This window comes from Urocampus carinirostris, chromosome 18 (genome assembly GCF_059441175.1).
Source record: "Urocampus carinirostris isolate Australia breed hairy pipefish chromosome 18, RoL_Ucar_1.0, whole genome shotgun sequence".
Taxonomy (NCBI): Eukaryota; Metazoa; Chordata; class Actinopteri; order Syngnathiformes; family Syngnathidae; genus Urocampus; species Urocampus carinirostris.
The window spans coordinates 567,487-593,738 of NC_142366.1; the positions used below are offsets into that span (position 1 = coordinate 567,487).

The window sequence follows — 26,252 nt, forward strand, 5'->3', positions numbered from 1 at the left end:
CTATAATTACCTAGGCTTTCTGGGTCAAGGTTAGGTTGCTTAAGCGTGGGTTTAATGACGTGAGACTTGAAGGCTACAGGAACAATACCCGAGGATAGCGATATATTAATAATATTTAAAACTGATGGTCCTAAGATCCCAAACAGATCCCTCACCAGTGAAGGTGGAAACAGATCGAGCAGGCACGTTCTTTGTTTGGCTCTACTGACCATCTGTGTTAGATTATCAAGGAACAAATCATTGAAACTGGAGAATGTTTCTGAACAACCGCCAACACGGTCCTTACCTAACACCTCCACATCTTTGATATAGGAGGAGGATACAGAGCGTTCTTTTAAAATTTCACTCCTGATTAGTTGAATCTTTTTATTTAAAAATTCCAGAATGTCGTTAGCAGAAAAAGTGCAACCATTTGGGTTAAGTTGTTGTCTGGTAAGTTTCGCCACTGTGTCAAACAAAAATTTCGGATTATTCTTATGTTTAACAATAATCTTAGAGAAAAACGAAGCTTTAGCTGAGGCAAGAGCTACTTTATATTTCAGCAAACTGTCACACCAGGCCAGTGAAGACCTCCAGCTTAGTCGTGCGCCATTTTCGTTCAAGTTTTCTGCAACCTTGTTTGAGTAACCGAGTTTCTTCAGTAAACCAAGGTGTATTCTTCTTAGGTTGGAATTAATGCCTTAGGGGCGCCACAGAATCAAGAACATTAAAAAGCAAAGCAGTATTGAAGTTGTTTGTAAGTGAGTCAACAGACCCAGTGTACGAAGGGAAGGCTGCAGTTACCGTAGGTAATAATTCTTTTAAGGCTAATACCGTTTTAGGGTGGATATTGCGACTGCTAAAGCCTAAATTTTCCTTATCGCAGTAAACGTTAAACAGCACCTCACACTTAACAAGATAGTGATCAGAGATGGCATTAGGATACAGTAACACTGTAACATTTGAGGCTACTACGCCACGGGTCAGAACGAGATCTAGAGTGTTCCCATCTTTATGAGTGGGCACATCAACTATTTGATTGAAACCAAATGTATCAATCAGTGACTTAAAAGCAATGTGAATTTCCCTGCGGGGATGAATAAAGTATCTATCTATCTATCTATATATATGTCTATCTATCTATCTATCTATCTATTGCAAGTGAATTTGATGGGGAGTTTATGTGAAAATTAAAATCACCAATAATTACAACATTGTTCGCATAAGTTACTAAGTCTGTTAACAGTTCCGAAAATGATTCCAAAAAAATTTGAGTATGGTCCAGGTGGGCGATACACAACAACTAAATAAATTGGTGTTGACATTAAGGACCTAATAACAAGTGCTTCAAACGTTTTAAAACCAGTAGGGGTATTAGGAGTAAATTTCAACTTATCTTCCGATATAAGAGCAACACCTCCACCTTATTTGCATGGTCGTGCCAAGTGCGAACTCACAAAGTTAGGGGGAGAAGCCTCATTTAACACTACAAACTCATTTGGTTTTAACCAGGTCTCACAAAGGCGAATAAGGTTAAGATTGTGTTCATTAATAAGGTCATTGACAAGTAAAGCCTTGGAGGCTAGTGATCTAATATTCAGAAGGCCAAGCTTCAGCACCTTGGACTGAGCTGAAACCTTTCGCGAGTTTTGAACCTTAATGGCAACCTTAGTGGGAATTCCATACCACAGGAATATTGTTGACAGGTGGAGTAGCAGGATGACTATTGGTAGAAAATAATGTTATTTCTTCTCCCTCCTCACCTAACAAGGGAGAAACAGAGGTAAGAAGCACAGAAGAAGATGCTATAGAAGAGTACAGATCAGGGTGTATGGTGCAGTCAATAGAACGCTCTAAACTACAAAAACTATGTGAATTGCATGAATCTATTATAGCGCTAGTTAGCTCTAGCGTTACAGACTCCACACCCATGGTTACAGGTTCACTAATCACCTGTGACCTGGCCTGCACCAGTGTACCCTGCCATGGAAGACTTAAATAGTAATCTATATTTTTAGAAAGATTGAGAGCACCTTCCCAGTTAGGGTGAAGGCCGTCTCTCCTCAGCAGGTCAGGTTGACCCCAGAAAGCAGGCCAGTTATCCACAAACCTAAATCCCTTCTGATTGCAAAAACTTGCCAGCCACCGGTTTAGACTAGTCTGCTCAACCTCTCATCATTGCCTCGCGCAGGCAAGGGGCCAGAGACAATTACTCGATGCCGACTCATCTTTCTGGCGAGATTACAGGTCCTAGCAATATTTTTCTTTGTAATCTCAGATTGTCTCATTCTAGTATCATTAGAGCCGACGTGAATGACTATATCGGTGTAGCTAGCCCTGTCCTGGTGTCTAGATTTGCCCGTCAGCTCCCTCAAATTAGCCTCAATGCTCTGGCCCCAGAAATACACATAACCGTAGCTGGGGTGCTAAGCTTTATGTTACGGGTGACGGAGTCACCTATAACTAGGGTGCGGGAGCCAGTAGACCGGGGTGGAGTGGGACTAGCTAGGGGGCTGAACTTGTTATGCGTCTGAATTGACTCACCGCGATTAGCATGCCGTTTAGGGCTAGTGCTAACCTGACTAGCAGGTTCGCTACAACCCACGCTAGCAGTGGTGTCCGAGGCACCTAAAAATTTCCGTTTAAACTGCTCTAGCTCACAGACACGTCCCTCTAGATGGGCTACTTGCCTACGGAAACGGGAGCAACCTTCCGGTTCCAACATGGCGGCGCGTGTTTACGTTGCGGCGGCTAGTTGCTATCCGGCTAACTTGCTATTTGCTATCGTTCTACTATCTTTTTTGCTTTCTTTTTTGGACACATGCGTGGCCAATAAGACTTATAGTCGCGAGGAACTTATTCAATTGGGTGGGCGACTAAATTTCGACTCTTCGGGCACCTTTTATACCACCCATGATATCCCGAACGAGCTTCAAAGGGACTCGGGTTCTCCGTGGCTAGACACTCCAACTAAGAAAAGACGAAGACGGCGCAAAGACAGAAAGCAGAAGCGGGGCTGTCGTGCAGGGAAGCGTGTGAAGTCGAAGGAGCAAGAAGGACACGAAGACGTGTCTAATCCAACCATGATTTCTTCATCGATCTTGCGGATCAACCGACGCCTGAAGCCCTGTGCACCCGAACGGCGACATCTTGTGACGATCTCGACAAAGACTACAGCTAAGTTAAATGATTAAGCAAAGCTAAAATTTGGTCTTTTAAATGTTAAAGCACTTGTTCCTAAAGCTTTACTTGTTGATAATATCATTCGCGATTATAAACTTAACTGTATCGGTCTCTGTGAAACTTGGTTACGCCCGGATGAGTTTTTACCGCTAAATGCTGCTTCTCCTCAAGACTATGTGAGCAGCCATGTAGCACGCCCTTTGAAGAAGGGTGGCGGTGTCGCGCTCATTTCTGAAATAACGCTCAAATTTACTCCTTGTACCTCTAATAATTACAAGGCATTCGAGGCTCTTGTTATGCGGTCCTCTCTATCTCTATCTCTATCATCCCTGAGCTGAGAACAGTACAATAATAAAGCCAAAAGAATACAATATACAAATACCCAGTGTGACGTGCAAATGCCCACTGTAGCGTGTTATATAGAGTAACTAAATAGTGCTACACAGAATACATATTGCAGTAAGATTCAGTAATATCCAATGTAGGTGGTGTGGTTTAATGTGGGCCTTTACTCTGCCGGGTGGAGTTAAAGAGCCTCATGGCATGAGGAAGAAAAGATCTCTTCAGTCTGTCCGTAGTACAAGACAGTGACAGCAGTCTGTCGCTGAAACTGCTCTTCTGTCTGGAGATAATGCTGTGTAGTGGATGCGATGGATTGTCCATGATTGACCTCAGCTTTTTCAGTGCTCGTCTCTCAGCTACTGTTGTTAGGCTGTCCAGCTCTTTGCCCACAACAGAGCTCGCTTTCCTAGCCAGTTTATTGAGACGAGAGGCATCCTTCTTCTTCTTTTGTCAGAACTAGTAACTTATACAGACAAAATTATAATCATGGGGGACTTTAACATTCGTATGAACTCCCCCTCTCAATTCACTCACTGTTGCGTTTCGGTCTCTAATTGATACATTTGGTTTTAACCAACTCGTTGATTTGCCAACTCATAGAGATGGAAACACGTTAGATTTGGTTCTGACTCGAAGAGTTTCAACCTCAAACATGACTGTGTTACTGTGTACTACAGTTATCTCGGATCATTATTTAGTTACATTCGAGGTAGCAGCTAAATGTAGTACTAAAAAAGCTGAAGGGTTTAGTGGACGCAATATAAGCACTGGCACACTTTCTAAGCTCTCCGATCGTCTTCCAGGAGCAGTTGCGTCCTTTCCTTCATACAAAGGCTCTATCGAGGTTCATTTATTAAAGGTCTTTTTGGCGTCCTTGCACCTTCAGTTCTAAATATTATAAACATATCACTCTCCTTAGGTGTAGTTCCAGCGGCTTTTAAGTCCGCCGTTATTAAACCCACACTGAAACGACCCAACCTTGATCCAGAAAGCTTATGTAATTATAGACCTGTGTCAAACCTACCGTTTCTTTCTAACGTATTTGAAAAAGTAGTGGCACAGCAGCTGAAAGATTTCATATCCGAGAACAATCTTTTTGAATCAATGCATTCAGGATTCAGAGCTAACCACTCTACTGAGACAGCTCCGATTAAGGTAACCAATGATCTCCTACGGGCAATGGACTCTGGTGCTTCATCACTTTTGCTGCTGCTGGACCTTAGTGCTGCTTTTGACACAGTGGACCATAATATCTTACTAAAACGGTTGGAAAATGGATTGGTCTCTCAGGAAACATCCTCTTATGGTTCAGATCCTACCTCTCAGATAGACGCACTGTGTTAAATATGGCGAAATGACATCGGAGCCCTTTAGTGTTACCTGTGGTGTTCCTCAGGGTTCAGTGCTTGGCCCCCTTCTTTTCAGCATTGACATGCTTCCATTAGGTGATATCATTCGCAAGTATAATATCAGTTTCCATTGCTACGCAGATGACACTCAACTATATCGCCCGATGGAGGAATCTGCTACACTAAACTGTGCAAATTTGGAGGCCTGCCTCACTGAGATAAAAGAGTGGATGTCACTCAATTTCTTGCGTCTTAACTCTGAAAAGACCGAAATGTTAGTTATTGGTCCATCTAAATGCCGCGACTTATTCTCTAAAACTGCTGTGAACATTGACAAATGTCACATCACACAGAGTCAAGTCAAGTCAAGTCAAGTCATTTTTATTTGTATAGCCCTTAATCACAATAAGTCTCTAAGGGCTTCACAGATTAGCACACTATGTTACACAGACTATTTTTCAGCCGACAAGAAGAGTGGGTTATTATTCATATGCAATGGAGTAGAAGTGAGTTTTAAGTTTAGATTTAAACATTTCCACTGAGGTTGCAGATCAGATCTCAGGGGGAAGAGCATTCCACAGCACCGGTGCCCGGATGGAGAACGTTTTCGAACCAGCAGAACACTTCTTTGCTCTCGGGATCACCAGAAGACCGGCACTCTCAGATCGTAGGCTTCGGACCGGGACATAGGGGAAGATCAGATCTGAAAGATAAGAGGGAGCAAGTCCATGTATGATTTTGTACAATACTAAGAGAACCTTGAAGTCACATCTTTGGCTAACTGGGAGCCAGTGCAAGTTAGCCAAAATCGGTGTTATGTGATCGTACTTTTTTGTCCTAGTTAAAAGCCTCGCTGCGGCATTTTGTACTAGCTGAAGAGACTTGATTCTGGACTTCGGGAGACCGGAGAGTAGTGCATTACAGTAATCGAGACGGGAGGTAACAAATGCATGAATTATAGTTTCAGCATCAGACTGAGACAGTATTGAACGGATTTTGGCAATGTTACGAAGATGGAAGAAAGCGGTTCTAGTAATTTTCTTTACATGCATCTCAAAGGTTAGATCAGGGTCAAATATGACACCTAGATTTTTAACTGAGTCACTCTGTGTGATGTGACATTTGTCAATGTTCACAGCAGTTTTTGAGAATAAGTCACGGCATTTAGATGGACCAATGACTAACATTTCGGTCTTTTCAGAGTTAAGACGCAAGAAATTGAGTGACATCCACTCTTTTATCTCAGTGAGGCAGGCCTCCAAATTTCCACAGTTTAGTGTGGAAGATTCCTCCAACGGAAGATAGAGTTGAGTGTCGTCTGCGTAGCAGTGGAAGCTGATATTGTACTTGCGAATAATGTCACCTAATGGAAGCATGTAAATGTTGAAAAGAAGGGGGCCAAGCACTGAACCCTGCGGAACACCGCAGGTAACATTAAAGGGCTCAGATGTCGTTTCACCATATTTAACACAGTGCGTCCTATCTGAGAGGTAGGATCTGAACCACGAGAGGACGGTTCCTGAGAGACCAATCCATTTTTCCAACCGTTCTAGTAGGATATTGTGGTGCACTGTGTCAAAAGCAGCACTAAGATCCAGCAGCAGCAAAAGTGATGAAGCGCCAGAATCCATTGACATTAGGAGATCATTTGTTACCTTGATCAGAACTGTCTCAGTAGAGTGGTTAGCCCTGAATCCTGATTGCATGGATTCAAAAAGGTTATTCTCGGATATGAAAACATTCAGCTGCTGTGCCACTACTTTTTCGAGTACTTTAGAGAGGAAAGGTAGGTTTGACACAGGTCTGTAATTACTTAAGATTTCTGGATCAAGGTTGGGTCGTTTCAGTGTGGGTTTAATAACGGCGGACTTAAAAGCTGCTGGAACTACACCTGAGGAGAGTGATATGTTTATAATATTTAGAACTGAAGGTCCAAGGACGCCAAAAAGACTTTTAATAAGTAAACCTGGGAGCGGGTCGAACTGGCAAGTTGTCGGTTTGGCCGCATTTACCACCTGTTTGAGATCATCAAGTGACAGTTCACTAAAACCGGCCATTTTCCCAAGGCAGCCACCCTGTCGTGCATCTGTAAATTTCAGTCCTTTAATATGTGTGGTATTAATAATTTCTTTAGCAATTTCTTCCTGTATGCATTGAATCTTCTTAGTAAAGAAGACCATTAAGTCCTGAGCAGAGTGTGTCGAACTATCTGCGATAGTCTGTTGCCTTGTAAGCGATGTTACAGTGTCAAAAAGGGCTTTGGGGTTGTTCTTTTGAGACGCAATCACCTTCGAAAGGTAGGCCGATTTTGCAGAGGCAAGGGCCGCTTTATACTTTAACAAGCTGTCACACCAGGTTTGATGGAAAACCTCAAGCTTGGTAGCGCGCCATTTTCTTTCCAATTTCCTGCATTCTTGTTTAAGGGTTCTAGTTTCATCAGTAAACCAAGGCATGCGTCTTTTAGGACGTGATTTCAGTTTTATGGGCGCTATTGAATCCAGCACACTAGTCAGGGTGGTATTGAACTCATTCATGAGTGAGTCAATCGAGCCATTGTATGTAGGAAAGGACGCAACTGCTCCAGGAAGGAGTTCAAAGAGCTCAGAAACTGTGCCAGTGCTTATATTGCGTCCGCTAAATACTTCAGCTTTTTTAACACTACACTTAGCTAGCACCTCAAATGTAGCTAAATAATGATCCGAGATAACGGTAGTACACGGTAACACCATAATGTTTGAGGTTAAAACTCCTCGAGTCAGAATCAAGTCTAGCGTGTTCCCATTTTTATGGGTTGGCAAATCAACCAGTTGATTAAAGCCAAATGCATCAATTAGAGACCTAAACGCAATAGTAAGTGAATTGAGTGGGGAGTTCATATGAATGTTAAAGTCTCCCATAATTATAATTTTGTCTGCATAGGTTACTAGTTCAGACAAAAGTTCAGCAAATTCGTCTAAGAAAGTTGTGTATGGCCCAGGTGCACGATAGATAGTTATTACATAAATTGACAATAGAGAGGACCGCATCACAAGAGCCTCAAACGCCTTGTAATTATTAGAGGTACGTGGATTAAATTTGAGCGATTTTTCAGAAATTAGCGCAACACCACCACCCCTTTTCAACGTGCGTGCTATATGGCTACTCTCGTAGTCTGGGGGAGAAGCATAATTTAGCGCTAAGTACTCATCCGGGCGTAACCAAGTTTCACACAGACCCATACAGTTAAGTTTATAATCACGAATAATGTTATCAACAAGTAAAGCTTTTGGAGCAAGCGATCTAATATTTAACAGACCAAATTTCAGCTTTGCTGAATCATTTGACTTAGCTGAACTCTTTGTAGTCTTTGTCGAAATCTTCAAAAGCTGCCGCTCTTGTGGCTTTTCGTGTGGGTTGTCCGGCGAGGGATGAATGGTGGAATTAGTTACATCCTCGCGTCCTTCCTCGCGTCCATCTTGCTGCTTAGACTTCGCCCGCTTCACACATCTACCTGCACGGCAACCACGCTTCTGTTTTCTGTCCTTACGGCGACGTTGTAGTCGTTTATTAAGCGGAATAGCCGTCCACAAGGATGCCGGGTCTCTTTGAAGTTCGCTCGGTATATCATAGGCGGTATAAAAAGTGCCCGAAAAGTCGAAATTTAGACGCCCACCCAACCGAATAAGTTCGTCCCTACTGTAAGTATTTTTGGCCACACATGTGTCCAAAAGTGAAAGCAAAAAAGACAAGAGAACGGCAATAAATACCATGAAGATGAAGATCCAGACTTCATTCTACGAGCTTCCCGCCGACTCGCACAATTCTCTGCGGGACTCGCTGCTCTCCCACATCCAGAACCTCAAAGACTTGTCTCCTATCATCGTGTCCCAACAGGCGTTGGCCATTGCAGATCTCGCTCTTCAAATGGCGTCATGGAAAGGATGCGTACACACACTCATAGAAAAGTACAACGGGGACGTCAGCTCCATGCCCTTCTTAATCGAAATCCTGACCGTGCTGCCCGAAGAGGTCCACAGCCACTCACTGCGCATCGGAGCCAACCGGAGGACGGAAATCATCGAGGATTTGGCTTTTTACTCTTCCACTGTGGTCACGCTACTGGTGTCTTGTGTGGAAAAGACCGGAAGCAATGAGAAAATGCTCATCAAGGTCTTTCGCTGCCTGGGAAGTTGGTTCAACCTGGGGGTCCTGGATAGTAATATCATGGCCAACAATCAGCTGCTCATGGTCCCCTTCCAAGTTCTGCAAAGGGACGAAACTTCTACCAACCTGCACGAGGCGGCCGCAGACTGCGTGTGCTCCGCCCTCTACGCCATCGAAAACGTGGACAACAACATGACGCTGGCGCTGCAGCTCTTCCAATGCGTCCTGACGTTGGAGACGGCCTACCACATGGCCGTGGCCCGGGAGGACCTCGACAAAGTTCTGAACTATTGCAGAATCTTCACCGAGCTGTGCGAGACCTTTTTGGAGATGACGGTCAGGAGTCCTGGTCAAGGAATGGGAGACTTGAGGACACTGGAGCTGCTGTTGATATGTGCCGGACATCCCCAGTATGAGGTGGTCGAAATCTCCTTTAACTTCTGGTACCGGTTGGGTGAAAATCTGTACAAGATAAACGACGTGGCCCTCCACACCGTATTCCGACCGTACATTCAGAGACTTCTACACTGCTTGGCACGACATTGTCAGCTGGACCCGGATCACGAAGGAATCCCGGAGGACACGGACGACTTTGGGGAGTTTAGAATGAGAGTCTCAGACTTGGTCAAAGACGTCATTTTTCTTGTGGGGTCAATGGAGTGTTTCACTCAGTTGTATTCTACGTTAAAAGACGGAAACCCTCCTTGGGTGGTGACTGAAGCTGTTCTCTTCATCATGGCCGCCATCGCCAAAAGCGTCGACCCTGCGAACAACCCAACCCTAATGGAGGTGCTGCAGCAAGTGGTGTTGCTCCCAGAATCCGTGCACATGGCCGTGCGCTACACGAGTATCGAGCTGGTTGGCGAGATGAGCGAAGTCGTCGACAGAAACCCTCGATTCCTCGACCCGGTGCTGAGCTACCTGATGAAATGCCTGCGAGAGAAACCGCTGGCCTCGGCTGCGGCCAAGGCCATCCACAACATCTGCTCCGTATGCAGGGACCACTTGGCGCAACACTTCCAAGGACTTCTGGACATCGCTCACTCGCTGGACTCCTTCGCGTTGTCCTCGGAGGCCGCCGTCGGACTGCTGAAAGGCACGGCGCTGGTTCTCGGTCGTCTTCCCCTGGACAAGATCGCGGAGTGCCTCGGCGACTTGTGCGCTGTTCAGGTGGCAGCCCTAAAAAAGCTCCTGGCCGAGGAATCCACGAACGGTCGATCCGCCGACCCTACCGTCTGGCTGGACAGACTGGCCGTCATTTTCAGACACACGAACCCCATCGTGGAGAACGGACAGACGCACCCGTGTCAGAAGGTCATCCACGAGATCTGGCCCGTGCTGTCGGAGACGCTCAACACTCACCAGGCGGACAACCGAATCGTGGAGCGATGCTGCCGATGCCTCCGATTTGCCGTGCGCTGTGTCGGGAAAGGTTCCGCCTCCCTCCTGCAGCCGTTGGTCACTCAGATGGTGAGCGTCTACAGCTATCCTCACTGATGACATGCCCAAGAAATTTCACAGTCCGTCTGAGGAAAAAACACTTTTTGGGTGCAAGCTTGAGGTTGTGTTCCTTGAGGCGAGTAAACACCATCTGCAGGCGTTGGAGTGCAACTTCCTCTGTGGGGGCAAACACCATCAGATCGTCGAGGTAACATAATAGGCTCATGAAATTCTGATCACCGAATATCGACATCATCATCCTCATAAATGTTGCTGGGCTGTTGCAAAGTCCCTGAGGGAGCCGGTTGTACTCGTGAAGCCCGAAGGGTGATGAGAATGCCGTGTACTTTTTGTCATCAGGGTGCAAGGGGACATTGTAGTAGCCTGACGTCAGGTCCATCATGGAGAAAAAGGCATTTCCCCCAAGTGCGGCCAAAGCATCAGCTTGATGCGGTAGTGGGTAGGCATCCTTTATGGTTCTCGCATTAAGCCTTCTGAAATCAGTACATACCCTTAGTTCTCCATTCCGCTTCCATATGAGAACAAGCGCAGATGCATAGTCGCTAGTCGACTTCTGAATAATTCCTTTCTCTTCCATCTCGTTCAGAGTTGTCCTCAGTTTTTCATACTGACTTGGTGGTATACGTCTGTAGGGTAGACGGAACGGCTTATCATCAACAACGTGGTTACGATGTACAAACTCTTTGGCCTCTCCACAGTCCATCTTATGGCGAGAAAAGATTGACTCGAATTGTTCGATGATATGAAGGAGCTTGTCTTTACACTGCAGCGAAACCTCGCATGACTTCAGGTCAATGTCTTGCAGTCCCAGAGCTTCCAATGTACGCATCATGTCCTCCTCTGACCTGGGTCACTTAAAAATTTAGGTGTCACATTTGACCCCGATCTGTCCTTTCAAACACATGTGAAGAAAATAACTAGAACCGCTTTCTTCCATCTTCGTAACATTGCTAAAATTCGCATCCTATACTGTCTCAGTCGGATGCGGAGATAATAATTCACGCGTTTGTTACCTCCTGTCTCGATTACTGTAATGCACTACTCTCCGGGCTTCCGACTCAAGAGTCTTCAGCTGGTACAAAATGCCGCAGCGAGGCTTTTAACTAGGACAAAAAAGTCCGATCACATCACCTCAATTTTGGCTAACCTGCATTGGCTCCCTGTTAGCCTAAGATGTGATTTCAAGGTTCTCTTATTATTATACAAAATCATACATGAACTTTCCCCCTCATATCTTTCAGTTCTGATTTCCCCCTATGTTCCGGCCCGAAGCCTTCGTTCTAAAAGCGCTGGTCTTCTGGTGATCCCAAGAGCCAAGAAGTGTTCCCCAGGTTCGAGAGCGTTCTGCATCCGGGCACCGGTGTTGTGGAATGCTCTTCCCCCTGAGATCCGATCTGCAACCTCAGTGGAAATGTTTAAATCTAAGCTTAAAACTCACTTCTACTCTATAGCATATGAATAACCTAAACTGCTTATGTGTAATAACCTGTGAAGCCCTTTGAGACTCTTTGTGATTAAGGGCTATACAAATAAAAATGACTTGACTTGACTTTACAGCAACCCATACTCACTTGTAAGCAGTCGGGTGCCAAAGAGCGTCTTGGCAGCCGTGGGAGGGGATGCCCTTCAACAACGATCGGCAGCAGCTTCCGACTGTAAAACAAGTGTGCACTTACCTTGCGCCAATTGTCCGAGATACTTACCCGAAACTTTTCAACTGTTCGAGATAAAAAGTCTCAATCCAGAATTCTGCTATAGTAGGAATCTGAATCAATCTCGTCAACAAGGTACCAAAAAAAGGGCTCAAATTGTATCCATGTAGTAAGGTGTATTGAGAAAAAGGCTATTTAAGAAACTATTTAAGGCCCATCTTGTCACCATTTTTCTTTTAATAAGGCAAAGTTGGGATGTTCATATGGAATGTGGCGGGTGTGGTGATGCCTAAAAAGCATGTGCACAGGACTCTTGCTCAATAACTCGGTGAAGATGCCAAAGCACTACAACACTCAGGAGGTTTTGAACATTATCCTGACTGAAGTCCACTCATGTGAACCAGGGGGAGAAGCTAACACACAACAGGAATACTACAAAAGTACAACTACAGTAATACCACAAAAATACTACTGATATACTGCCAAAAATATGATATGGAAAAACTACAAAAACCCTGTAGGATTACTACCAAAAAAAGTACAAATAAAAGTACAGTAATAATTTAAAATAAAATACTTCGGAAACAGTACAAAAACTATTCTACAAAACTATTAAAGAAATACAACCAAAGTAATTTTACAAAAATAGGGGCTGGTTATGCCCCCACCAAACATTTTTTTTTACATTAGCATAAGAAGAGTCATTACTGGGTGTTGTTTACACCAGAGTCTGCCTCAGTTTGCAGATCAATGGTGAAACTAATCCAATTAGTTGGATGTCCTTTGGGCATTCTATGTAGGAATGCCAAATAGCTTGATTGTAGTACTTCAAGTGTTAAACACACCAAGTGTTTGTTCAGTTTCTAAATTTCCTACACACCCTGGGACCAGTTGCTATCTCTCCGTGACCCTCGAGTGTGAGATATCTAAACTATCCATCCGTCCATCCATTATCTGCACTGCTTATCCTCAGTAGGGTTGCAGGGGTGCCATCCCAGCTATCTTTGGGCAGTGGGCTGGGGACAGCTTGTGTCATGGCTGCCATGGCGCCCAAATGGCCGCGCCTGTGTGTGTCACGGTTGCCATTGTGCCCAAATGGCCCCGCTCGTGTGGTGCCAGCTGCGGCTCGTTGAGATATTGGCTTTCTGTCTATATAAAGCTCAGCGCTCTCTTGCTTCGGTGGTCAGCCGAAGCAATAAACCTGATAAGCCAGGAAGTCGAATCTCGGATTCAGGAGGAACAGTGTGGTTTTCGTCCTGGCCGTGGAACACTGGACCAGCTCTATACACTTTGCCCCACAGGTCATGGGTTTTGACTCGGTCCTCATTTGCTGATGGTATTTCAAGTCCGGTATTGTTCCCGTTTGTTTTTGTCCTGTTTAATTTCGGGTTCCAGTTTTGTTTCCGTCTGTTTTTGGCCTGTTACTTTCTCCAGTTTTTGTTCCTGTTCTGGTTCCTGACAGTAGTGGCTGGCCCAAAATGGACCCACCGAACACTCACACAAGCGCGGATTGCGAAGATTTGTCAAGTGACGTCACCGTCCCTCAGCTCCTGTTCCAGCAAAGTGAACAGATCATACGGCGTCAGCAGGAGAAATTAGCTAAGCTTACTGAGCTCCTGTCGCGTCGGCTGTCGGCAACGGCCCCGCTTCCCGGGGGCTCTCCTCCTGCCGTGCTGTTGTGTTTCCCGCCCATTCGGCCCACGGACTCGCCCGCCATGGGAATGCTGTGCCTCGAATGGGTTTTTCGGGAAAATTTGGTGCTGATCTGTCGGAGGTCCACGTCGGCCCCTCCGCCGCACACATTGACCAGTTCGCCGCACACGTCAGCCTCTAGGCTGCGTAAGTCGGCCGGCCTCTCCGCCGCACATGTCGGCCTGCCATGCCCAATTGGCCCTGCCCGGTGTGACGCCAGCTGCGGCCCGTTGAGATATTGGCTTTCTGTCTATATAAAGCTCAGCCCTCTCTTGCTTTGGTAGTCAGCCCGTCAAACGAACTTCTTCCCCACAGGTCATGGGTTCTGACTCGGTCCTCTTTTGCTGTTGGTATTATAATAATAATAATAATTTCCTTTGTATTGTCATTCTTTGTAACAATGTACACAGAAGGAAATGTCGATACACCTGACCCGTTGTAGCGAGCCGGTGCAGCCGCAGCCGACAGAGCGCGCCGCCATTTTACCAATGTTATAAGTCTTAGGTATGACTCGGCCGAGGCGCGAACCAGCGACCTCCCAGTCTCAAAGCGGGCGCCCTACCATCTAGGCTATTGTATTGTTCCCGTTTATTTTTGTCCTGTTTAATTTTGGGTTCCAGTTTTGTGTCCGTCTGTTTTTTTCCTGTTTGTTAGTTTGTCCAATTTTTGCTCCCGTGTAGTTTATTTTCGTTATCCTGATTCGTTATCGATCTCTGCGGTCTCTGGCTTCCCGTCTTTCCATGCCAGACTGGCTGCCTAATGTGCATGACTCCCCATTTCCCGTAAAATAAAAGCTTGTGTGAGAACATCACGCGATTGGGTCCTGATCCTTTTTTGGTTCATGACACCCTGAAATGGTTGCCAGCCACTTGCAGGGCACACAGAGACAAACAACTGACTCACATATTCACTCCTCAGGACAATTTGAACAGGCTAATTAACCTGGCAAGCATGTTTTCGGAATGTGGGGGGAAACTGGAGTGCCCGGAGGAAACCCTCGCAAGCACAAGGAGAACATGCAAAGTCCGCAGGAGAAGCCTGCTAGCAGGATTTGAACGCACTTAACACTCAGCTGTTGTGCCTTAATTTTCACCAGTCTACTTTAGTAATAAAAACCAATTTATTACAAAATACTAAAGTAGCAGTTATGTAAAAATGTAAAATAACAGCTGATTTCCAAGAAGCTATAAATCAATTTTTATCGTTTTCAGAAAAAACAACCAATTCAGTTTCATATTGGAGATAAACAAATTAAAACTACTTATAAATTACTCAACAAGGATATTAACGGCCTGACAATACTATTGTTTACCCAGTGAATGTACGATCTGCTGACACGACATGAATATTAGCAATCCTACCTGAAGGTGTTTTTTCAAGTTCGAGTCCTTCGACGCTGACAGGACGTGAACTTTTGGCGGGCAATGGTGTTCATTCCCTTTTTTTTTTCGTGAAGATGAGTTTAGACTTCAGCTTCCACCCTGTAAATGCATTTTTCTCCATGCCTGTTTTTCTGCTAGCCCTGTCAGCAGAGAAGCAATCGTTGATATTGTAGTCATTACGTAAAATGTACCGTAAATTCCGGACTATGGAGTACACCTGATTATAAGCCGCACCTGTCACTTTTGAGGTGATTTGCCAATTTTGTACTTACACAAACCGCACCTATGTATAAGCCGCGTGCGCCTGCATTAAAACTTGTGACACAATCACAAGATTAACCTAGTGTTGATTAGTTTGGTTACTTAAATATTCTTTCTTTTTAAACTATTCAGTATAATTATCTTGTATTATACTCTCAGTGTTTTCATTTGCCCATGTACCTGTGTCCTAGACACATTTATGCTGGGGACGCAACTTTTTTTTCCTTTAAATTGTCATTATCATTTAATTACTTTTTCACAAAGATTTACTGCACTACAAACTTTTCATCGTTATTTTGGTTTTGCGGTTTTTATTTTTCTGCACGCCGATCTTAGCTAACGAGATCTCGTCGCTTCGAGATTACGTCATTGTTGGTGGTAATTGTTGTCAAGCGAAGGTTAAGTCAGTCTTTTTTTTATTAGACAAACGGCTTTTTTGGCTGAATTAATTAAAGAGAGCCTGCTTTCAAACGGCTCATTTGCTTTGATGATTGATATTACAAATTATGTTGTACAAGGAAGTTAATGAAAGAAGGAAGTATAGAAGTACAAAATGATGCAGAAAATAAATTAATAATTTGATGATTAAAACTGACTGAATACGCAGATATCTACTATATTTGTCACTGATTCACAACTTTTATCTTGGTATCACTAAATTTTGGGGTCTCCTAGATCTCTGTCTAGATCCATAAATCTAGCAAGCTAGTTCACGGAATTCAAAATCCCTTAGGGGCAAAATAAACTCCGTACACTACAATATCTCTATTAATCTATTATTTTACATCTATCACATTATCATTATTGAAAGTTCAGTTTTAAAATTATTTCATATATATATATATATATATATATATATATATATATATATATAATATATATGTGTGTGTGTGCAGCACGGCAGCGTGGTTAGCACGTGTGCAGCACAGCTCTAAGTCCTTGGGAACCTCCTGTGTGGGTTCAAATCCAGCCACCGGGCTTCCTGTGCGGAGCCTGCATGTTCTCCCTGTGCTTACGTTGGTTTCCTCCGGCTATCCGGTTTACTCCCACATTCCAAAAACATGCATTTCAGGTGGACTGGCTGGTCCAAATTGTCCCTAAGTGTGAATGAGTGAGTGAATTGTCTATCTTTGGCTGTCAACCACTATCCACTGTTCGATGATCGCTGGGATGGACTCCAGCACTCCCGCTACCCCACTGAGGACAAGCGGTGCAGCTGATAAGATGAGATATATCTATCATGTTTATGGTTCATACCGGCCGCATATGTACACAAAACATTTTCTGGTTTCTCACCCATAACGCCCTTAGTGTTAACATACTCCTTTAATATCATTAAAATTGGTATTTCACTTACCATTGTTCATCCCATGTAATATCTTCATCATCGTTATTAGTGCCTTTCCCCATGGTTCCATCTACCGTTTCTTCCTTGGTGGGCCATGGGGGGTTGTTGAGTCCAAATGAGACATGAACCAAATCTCTAAAACTTATGAAACAGTTAGTGCAACACTTTTACTGTAAAATCAAATTTTACCTTACCTTCTTTGTAGTATTTTCACAATAGTTCCATAGTAATATTTCTGCAGTCTATAATATTTCTTATTGTGGCAATGAAATAGTTTAGTGTTTGTATAGTATTACTATAGTATTTTTGTAGTAGAATTTATATTATTGTAATACTTTGCCATCCCATTTCTTGTTCTTTTTTGGTTAACTGCAAATGAATGGCTGGATTAAACCCTAGAGGTTTAATTCTGACCCAATTGTGGAAAAAATTATTTGATCCATTTTGTTACCACTGTGCTCAGCATCTTTTTCTATAATATATTTTTTATGTATTGTGTGGTATGCATCTTCTTATTCTAAAGCAAAACAATATGCTATGTCTATGTTTATTTGCCTTCAATTAGATATTCATCCTTTTAATAATTTTCTTTTATTTTTATAGCTTATTCATAAAAATACTGTTATATGTTTTGCACAATGCTGACAATTTTTTTGCACTACGATGACTATTGTTTCACCAAATCCATATTACACAAACCTCAACTGTATGTAACATCCTATATGCAAATATTTTTTGTGTAAATATTGTATTAATTATAACTATAACCTTATCTTCTCTGTTCCTTTACCTCACTTGAAGCTGGAGTGTCATGCCAGATTTCATTGTCAGAATATGTTAACCCATTTTGTAACTATGACAGTAAAGGTATATTCTATTCTATTATAAATGGTCTGCATTTATATATTGCTTTTTAAGACCATGAGGAACTCCAAAATCACTATATAATGTGTTGTTTTCCATACTTTTGTCGTAAGTTTTTCATACCCAATTTTCAACGAATTACTTTTATTTAATTAACTTTTACTAACCCTTATCTTTCTGTATTTGTAACTTCCCTACTTGCTCTGCCAACAATCCTTACATAACATTCCTTCCTTATGCGCCCTCTAACACTGGCTTTTTAGCTCACCAGTTTAATGGGAAATTGACATATAACCATCTCACTTAATTTTAGCTTTTTTTCTTCAAACTAATTAATCTACTATTTTAGCTTCACCTATTTAATGTGAAAATGACGTGTATTGATCTACAATGAGTCATCTTACTCATTTGTATTCCACTCAATGAATTTTTCCTCCAAATTCATCGAAAAGAATATATAATTTTGTATAAAAATGCTTTTATCTCAAATTAATCTATTCCAATTCACTCAATTTTATTTTTCCTCCTCTTTACAGTCCTTAATTTTCCAATTTTGAACTGTAAACCGGAATATTCTTATCTTTTTTGTTATTATTTTATCTTTTCTTGGTGTTATTCTAAATTCACTCCTGAATTTATCGTTTTCCAATTGAAAAACAAAAAAAATTTTGGACCGGAAAAAATATTTTGGGGAACTCCATAGGCCTGCGGCCATTACGTTGCACACCGTTCGTGTGAAACACCAATCTTCCAAAAAGTGGACGTTTTTGATTCCTTACGAGATGTGCTATCGGTTCCACCTAAAACAATACATTTCAAACGGTCTTACTCTTTTAAAAAAAAAAACGTTTTTTCGTTCCAAAGAGCACCTTCACTTGTGACGTTTTTTCGTTTTTTTCTTCGATTTTTTTCTATTATTATTATTTTTTTAGTTACGTGGGCTGATTAAACGCTAGCGCAAGACAATACATAAGACAAGAAAAATAAGAATAGAGGATAGAATACAAAAACATTTCACAACATTAAACGGACAATGAGACATAGACAGAGGGCCCACAAAAATTAGCTTAATTTAATCTAATTTAGTCAGTGTACACTATCTGAAACCATGCAGTTTATTCAAACCTTTTGTTAATTTTTTCCTCCACAGTGGGGGGTTGTTTGTTTTTCCGTTTTTTCACGACCCATTGTTTGAGGCAGAGTTTTTTTTTCCTCCCCCTTCCTGTGCGGGTTTTCAGTCACCTGGAGCGTCACAAACCAGTTGGTTTGAGTTTTTACAATATTCGTACTGTCTTAGGTGACCTTTTGCATCCGAAATTCGTCACAAACTGATTAGTTTGAGTGTTAAAATAATTGTATCTTCTTAGATGCTTTTTTTGTCATCTGAATTCGTCACAAACTAATTTAGTTTGAGTTTTTCCCAAACTAATTTCGCCTGAGTATTAAGATACTTGTATTTTCTTAGATGCTATTGTCGACACTATTTCCTGCCCTCTGTGGAAAAACACAATTTATCTTATTGTAAAAATGGCTTCATCTAAAGATTATTCTAAATTTTATATTAATAAATGCTTTTTACATGAGCAAGTACACCAATCTGGTTCGAATGAAGCCCGTTTTGAGCCGACTCCAAAGCATTTCGGATGCTAACCTCGGTTACTATCCATGTGCTTTCTTCATCCGAATCCTTCTGAATCGGCAAAAAACATAGAACATCCGGAAAGTTTCGGCACCAATTGTTAAAGTTAATCATTATAAAGACTCTTTGGTTCCTGTATTACACAAGTAAAACACAGATATTAAGTTAAATCATTGTCCCTAACGGAGGAGCACTGCCTGGAGGCCAATTTGGCCAAGTGTCCTCGACAGAGAGAGAGACTTGTCTGGTCGGGCGTGCCTTTTATTATTCGTCACAGGAAACAGGAAAAGGAACACACACACATGAGCACAACTTCACAATAAAATAATATAAGATTGATAAACCTGATAAGCCAGGAAGTCGAATCTCGGATTCAGGGGGAACAGTGTGGTTTTCGTCCTGGCCGTGGAACACTGGACCAGCTCTATACACTCTGCAGGGTCTTTGAGGGTGCATGGGAGTTTGCCTGTATTACTATACATGTGTTTTGTGGATTTGGAGAAGGCATTCGACCGTGTTCCTCGGGAGGCCCTGTGGGGGGTGCTTTGGGAGTATGGGGTACCGCACAGTCTTTTTCGGGCTGTGCGGTCCCTGTATGCACGGTGCCAGAGTCTGGTCCGCATTGCCGGCAGTAAGTCGGATTCGTTCCCGGTGAGGGTTGGGCTCCGCCAGGGCTGCCCTTTGTCACCAATTCTGTTCATAACTTTTATGGACAGAATTTCTAGGTGCAACCTTGGCGGGGATGGAGTCCAGTTTGCGGGCCTCAACATTGCGTCACTGCTTTTTGCAGATGACGTGGTGCTGTTGGCTTCCTCAGGCCGTCATCTTCAGCTCTCGCTGGAGCGATTCGCAGCTGAGTGTGAAGCGGCCGGGATGCGGATCAGCACCTCCAAGTCCGAGGCCATGGTACTCAGTTGGAAAAGGGTGGTATGCTCCCTACGGGTTGGTTAGGAGGTCTTGCCCCAAGTGGAGGAGTTGTTCACGAGTGAGGGTAGGATGGAACAGGAGATCGACAGACGGGTCGACGCAGCGTCTGCCGTCATTCGGACCCTGTACCAGTCCGTCGTGGTGAAGAGGGAGCTAAGCCGAAAGGCAAAGCTCTCGATCTACCGGTCGATCTACGTTCCTACCCTCACCTATGGTCATGAACTTTGGGTCATGACCGAAAGAACACGATCCCGGATACAAGTGGCCGAAATGAGTTTCCTCCGCAGGGTGGCTGGGTTCTCCCTTAGAGATTAGGTGAGAAGCTCAGTCATCCAGGAGGGACTCGGTGTAGAGCCACTGCTCCTCCACGTTGAGAGGAGCCAGTCGAGGTGGCTCGGGGATCTAATAAGGATGCCTCCTGGACGCCTCCCTCGGGAGGTGTTCCGGGCATGTCCCACCGGCAGGAGGCCCCGGGGGCTACCCAGGACACGTTGGAGAGACTATGTCTCTCGGCTGGCTTGGGAACGCCTTGGGGTCCCGTCGGATGAGCTGGAGAAGGTTGCTGGGGATAGGGACGACTGGGCTTCCCTTTTAACGCTGCTGCCCCCGCGACCCGACCTCGGATGGATGGATGGATGGATGGAAGATTGATAAACGTACAAAAGAGGTAGTTAGACTGATGATTGAAACGTTACTTTATGTGTGTGTGTGTGTGTGTGTGTGTGTGTGTGTGTGTGTGTGTGTGTGTGTGTGTGTGTGTGTGTGTGTGTGTGTGTGTGTGTGTGTGTGTGAGAAAGATTGTTTTTATATTTAGGAATATAAAAACAAGTTATTTTCATTGCATTGAATTCTGAGAAATGTACATCCAAAACAGCCAACATTACAGTGCAACACTTTTACTGTATAATCAAATTTTACCTTATTCCCATTGTAGTATTTTCACGATAGTCCTATAGTAATATTTCTGTAGTCTACAATATTTCTTATTGTGACCATGAAATAGTGTAGTGTTTGTATAGTATTACTATAGTATTTTTGTAGTAGAATTTATATTATTGTAATACTTTGCCATCTCATTTCTTGTTCTTTTTTGGTTAACTGCAAATGAATGGCTGGATTAAACCCTAGAGGTTTAATTCTGACCCAATTGTGGAAAAATGTATTTGAATAATTTGTTTACCACTGTGCTCAGCATCTTTTTCTATAATATAATTTTTATGTATTGTGTGGTATGTATCTTCTTATTCTAAAGCAAAAAATTAACGCTTGTTATGTCCATGTTTATTTGCCTTCAATTAGTTATTCATCCTTTTAATAATTTTCTTTTATTTCTATAGCTTATCTATAAAAATACTGTCTTTGTTTTGCAATCTTTTGCACTACAATGACTATTTTTTCACCAAATGCATATTACACAAACCTCAACTGTATGTAACATCCTACATGCAAATATTTTTGTGTGTAAATATTGTATTAATTATAACTATAACCTTATCTTCTCTGTTCCTTTACCTCACTTGAAGATGGATTGTCATGCCAAATTTCGTTGTCACAATATGTTAACCCATTTTGTAACTATGACAGTAAAGGTATATTCTATCCTATTATAAATGGTCTGCATTTATATAGTGCTTTTCAAGACCATGAGGAACTCCAAAAACACTATATAATGTGTTATTTTTCATACTTACCCAATTTTCAACTAATTATTTTTTAATTTAATTAACTTTTCCCCTTTACATTTCTTTCTTTTCTTACTTGTATGCTCCTTCTTTCTCTTTTCCATAATGTTTACTTTCTTTTCCCCTTTTTACTTTCTTTTACTAACCTTATCTTTCTGTATTTGTAACTTCCCCACTTGCTCTGCCAACAATCCATTCTCAACATAACATTCCTTCCTTCTGTGCTCCTTCACACTGGCTTTTTAGCTCACCAGTTTAATGGGAAATTGACATATAACCATCTCACTTAATTTTAGTTTTTTCCTTCAAACCAATTAAATGTACTATTTAGCTTCACCTATTTAATGTGAAAGTGACGTGTATTGATCTACAACGAGTTATCTTACTCATTTGTATTCCACTCAATGAATTTTTCCTCCATATTCATTGAAAAGAAAGTATGTATTGACGCTATTTCGATATTTTTGGATAAAAATGCCTTTATCTCAAATTTATCTATTCCAATTCACTCAATTTGATTTTTTCTCCTCTTTACAGTCCTTAATTTTCCAATTTTGAACTGAAAACAAGGAATATTTTTATCTTTTTTGTTACTATTTTATCTTTTCTTGGTGTTATTCTGGCACTAACTTAATTTAACGCATCTAAAATAACTCAAACATAATTTTTAAAAACTTTTCACTCCAAATTTATCGTTTTCCAATTGAAAAACAAAAAAAAATTTTGGGACCGGAAAAAATATTTTTGGGGAACTCCATAGGTCTGCGGCCATTACATTGCGAACTGTTCGTGTGAAACACCAATCTTCCAAAAAGTGGACGTTTTCGATTCCTTACGAGATGTGCTATCAGTTTCACCTAAAACAATACATTTTAAACGGTCTTACACTTTTTAAAAAAAAGTTTTTCTCGTTCCAAAGAGCACCTTTACTTGCAACGTTTTTTCTTTTTCTTCGATCTCTTCTATTTATTTTTTTTAGTTACGTGGGCCGATTAAACGCTAGCGCAAGACAACACATAAGAGAAGAAAAATAAGAATACAGGACAGAATACAAAATATTTCACAACATTGAACAGAACATGAGACATGGGGGGCCAGACAAAATTTAGTTTAGTTTAATTTAGTCAGTGTACACTATCTGAAGCCATGCGTTTACACAATTGCTGAGTTTTGGTTGTTTTTTCTACACAATTCTCACAGGGGAAAGCCGCCATCCATGACATTAACTCTAATTTAATTAAAGAGGACGTTGTCGCCCTTGATTAAATAATATTTCTCCACAGCATTTTAACTGAACAGGAACGTGCATTTTTTGGGCCTGTGGGCGGACTCTTCGTGTAAGTTATCACGTACTTACATAACGTTTAATTTACCCGTCTCATACATCTGAAACCGTTTCAAACTAAAAATATAGTTTGAATAAAAGAATGCCCCCTAATTTTAACTGGCACTCTCTTAGGTGTAGAGTATTTTTTCTTTTTCTTTGTACCTAGGAATTTACTGGCATTTCATGCTTTCCCGCGCGTTTTTCCTGCCTCACTAGCGCCCCCCCCCCCCCCCCCCCTCGGTTCATTACATTACAAAATGGCTTATTCTTAAAATTATTCAAAATTTATATATTAATAAATGTATTTTACCTGAGTAAGTACACCAGCCTGGCTTGAAAGAAGCTTGTTTTGAGCCGATCTCAACGCATCTCGAATGCTAACCTCGGTTGCTATCCGCCATTTTGCTTTTGTTCCATGTGCTCTCAATTCTTCATCTGAATCCTTCTGAATCGGTAAAAAACAAATCCACCCGGAAATTTTCGACACCAATTGTTAAAGTAAAATTTTATATAAACTCTTTAGTGGCTGTATTACCCAAGTAAAAAGTATTAAGTATTAAGTTTTAAAATCCCCTCGAGGATGACCCAGCCCTGTCGGGATGGCATGTTGCCAAAAACGTGTCTCCGACAGAACTGGGGACTTCCGGTCAGGTGTGGTTTTATTGACACAAACAGGAAAAGGAACACACATGAGCGCGACTTTACAATAAAAGAATATAAGATTGATAAACGTATAAAAGATATAATTAGACTGATGTTTGAAATGTGACTTTATGTGTGTGTGTGTGTGTGTGTGTGTGTGTGTGTGTGTGTGTGTGTGTGTGAGAAAGATTGTTTTTATATTTAGGAATATAAAAACAAGTTATTTTCATTGCATTGAATTCTGAGAAATGCACATATCCAAAACGGCCAACTTTACACCTAGTCCAGGCTGTAAGTTCCACGATTGTGACTGCGGGGGTTTGGGGTTTTTAAGGGTTATTGATCTATCTTCGTTATTCATTATCCATTATCCGTTATCGGTCAGTTCATAATACGCTACAAAGCCTAGGAGCCGGGACACTTACTCTCAGCCAAAAGGCCAAGCTAGGGTCCTAGCCCTAAAGCCTTGCTGCGATCATTGCGAATGCACCGTTCCCGGAGGTACTGCAATACCGGGCCGATGCGTGGAGTGGACAGAGCAAGCTCATATTCCATCTCCGAAATGCAAAAATCAAAAACACAGCCATCGGTATAGTCCAAGACCTTCAGCTGACATAGAAGAATTTCTTGCTTTAATCGCTTCCTTGCAACGAGAACCGATCTTATATGCATTACTGCATGGATAGTACACAGTTCTAGAACCACAGTAGGCATCATTATTCGAAAATGATACCCGTAATTAACGTATGATGCAGACTTGTAAAGTCCGGGTCCCGTTGAAAGTAATCCAAGGAAACAAAATGTATATTTCCAAAGTTAAGGATGGGAAAAATATATATCCACTATTGTCCACTGCGACAACAGACAGATCTACCAGTAACTCAGCTTTACCCCAATTCCCATCAGCCCGCGTTTGCTCCGCCCCTTCTTTTCTATTCGTCTGTAGAACACATAACAGAATACATTTCTAAAATAAATACATTACCAAAATATACAGTTGCAAATACATATTTACGAAGAAAGACGGTACACCGAGAGAGTTTTCAAAGGTTTAATAATAATAATATAACTTTCATCCCAAACCGTGCCTTTGAAAGGTACCAACACGCTAGTAGGATCACGCTCTCAATGTATCAAGCATGCCTATAAAAAATAAGCATCCCGTAATTGTGAAATTCACAGAAGAATGTCCTCAACTTCCACCTCATAACTATCGCCATCAAGGGCGTCTTTCTCATTATCGGAACGTACCTTGACTTTACAGACAATATATGCTTAAACTTAGAGGTCGCAGTCTTTCTTGGCGCACATATTCTACTGGTCTTAATCTTACTTTTTATACTCCAGCGCCGCTGGTGGCCGTTAGAAAAATTCCATAAATTGGCCGCATCACTAAATAAGCCGCAGGGCTGAACATTTGGGGAAAACGTAGCGGCTTATAGTCCGGAATTTACGGTAAATGTAAATGTTCGGCATTTATATAGCGCTTTTCAAGTCAATTAATACCTCCCAAAGCGCTTTACAACGTGCTTCAAACTTTCCCTTTTACACACACTAACTAGCAGCATCAGCCATGCAAGGCAACTACCTGCTCATTGGGGGCATTAGGGATTCAGTGTCTTGCCTAAGGACACTTCGACATATAACGCAGAGCAGCCGGGAATCGAACCTACGACCTCTTGATCCCAAGATGAGCGCCGAGTAAAGCGGATGGCAAATAATAATAATGATAATAAAATAATGACGATGAAAAGCCAAAAACATACAAGCCACAGCAAACTAAACGAATACATGAAGAAAAACTAATTAAATTAATAAAAGGGGCCAAAGATGGCACAACCTCGCACAAATTGTAATCCTGTTAAGTTACCCCCATGCTTTCAGAATGTAACTGTAATCTGAATACTTAGTTTTTGCCTGTACTGTAACGGTTTACAGTTACTTTTATTTTGTATCCTTTTACCGTAACGCCGCTCCATGTAATTCGTTACTCCCCAATCCTGGTTAGGGGCTGGTCACACAGACATTTGCGGCTGAATCACGGCTAAAATTTTGCGTTTTTTTTTTGCCCGTGGTTGCCCGGGATGGAAAATGCGCAAAATTTGACAACCCGCCGTTCGTCTGTGGTATGGCCGGAAAAAAGACGCCGGCGACTGTTCCGCTTCCTCATCGCGTCATTTTCTCGTGTGGACCACGGGTATAAAAGCTCCCGAGACGGTGTTGTGCCCAAATCCGACTCCTACGCAACAGGCTCACCCCCCCACCCCCTCACCCCCTCGCGTGAACGCGCATTCTGCTGCGATCGCTTTTGACCTTTTCATCCGCGTTAACAAACGCATTTTGTAGAATACGATCGCACTTTATTGTTTAAATAAACGC

General features: G+C 42.3%; 1 protein-coding gene and 3 pseudogenes across 1 annotated transcript; 1 reads left to right on the forward strand and 3 right to left on the reverse strand.

Annotated features, from left to right (window-relative positions):
• Positions 1-661: 661 nt before the first annotated feature.
• On the reverse strand, positions 662-2,704 carry LOC148347965 (uncharacterized; annotated as a pseudogene).
• Positions 2,705-7,517: 4,813 nt separating this feature from the next.
• LOC148347966 (uncharacterized) lies at positions 7,518-8,602 on the reverse strand. Its single transcript, XM_088322845.1, has 3 exons — positions 8,580-8,602; positions 7,570-8,435; positions 7,518-7,528 (listed from the first exon to the last, which is right to left on the reverse strand). Exons 1-3 carry the CDS (start codon positions 8,600-8,602, stop codon positions 7,518-7,520), a joined length of 900 nt encoding a protein of 299 aa, XP_088178971.1.
• On the forward strand, positions 8,601-10,493 carry LOC148347967 (transportin-3 pseudogene; annotated as a pseudogene).
• Positions 10,494-24,352: 13,859 nt separating this feature from the next.
• On the reverse strand, positions 24,353-24,498 carry LOC148347968 (U2 spliceosomal RNA; annotated as a pseudogene).
• Between the last annotated feature and the right edge of the window lie 1,754 nt (positions 24,499-26,252).

Coding starts and splice junctions, on each gene's coding strand:
- LOC148347966 (XM_088322845.1), bottom strand. CDS start 8,602: ATGGTATTTATTGCCGTTCTCTT. Junction 8,436..8,579: donor GTATTTATTGCCGTTCTCTT/GTCTTTTTTGCT, acceptor CGAACTTCAAAG/AGACCCGGCATCCTTGTGGA.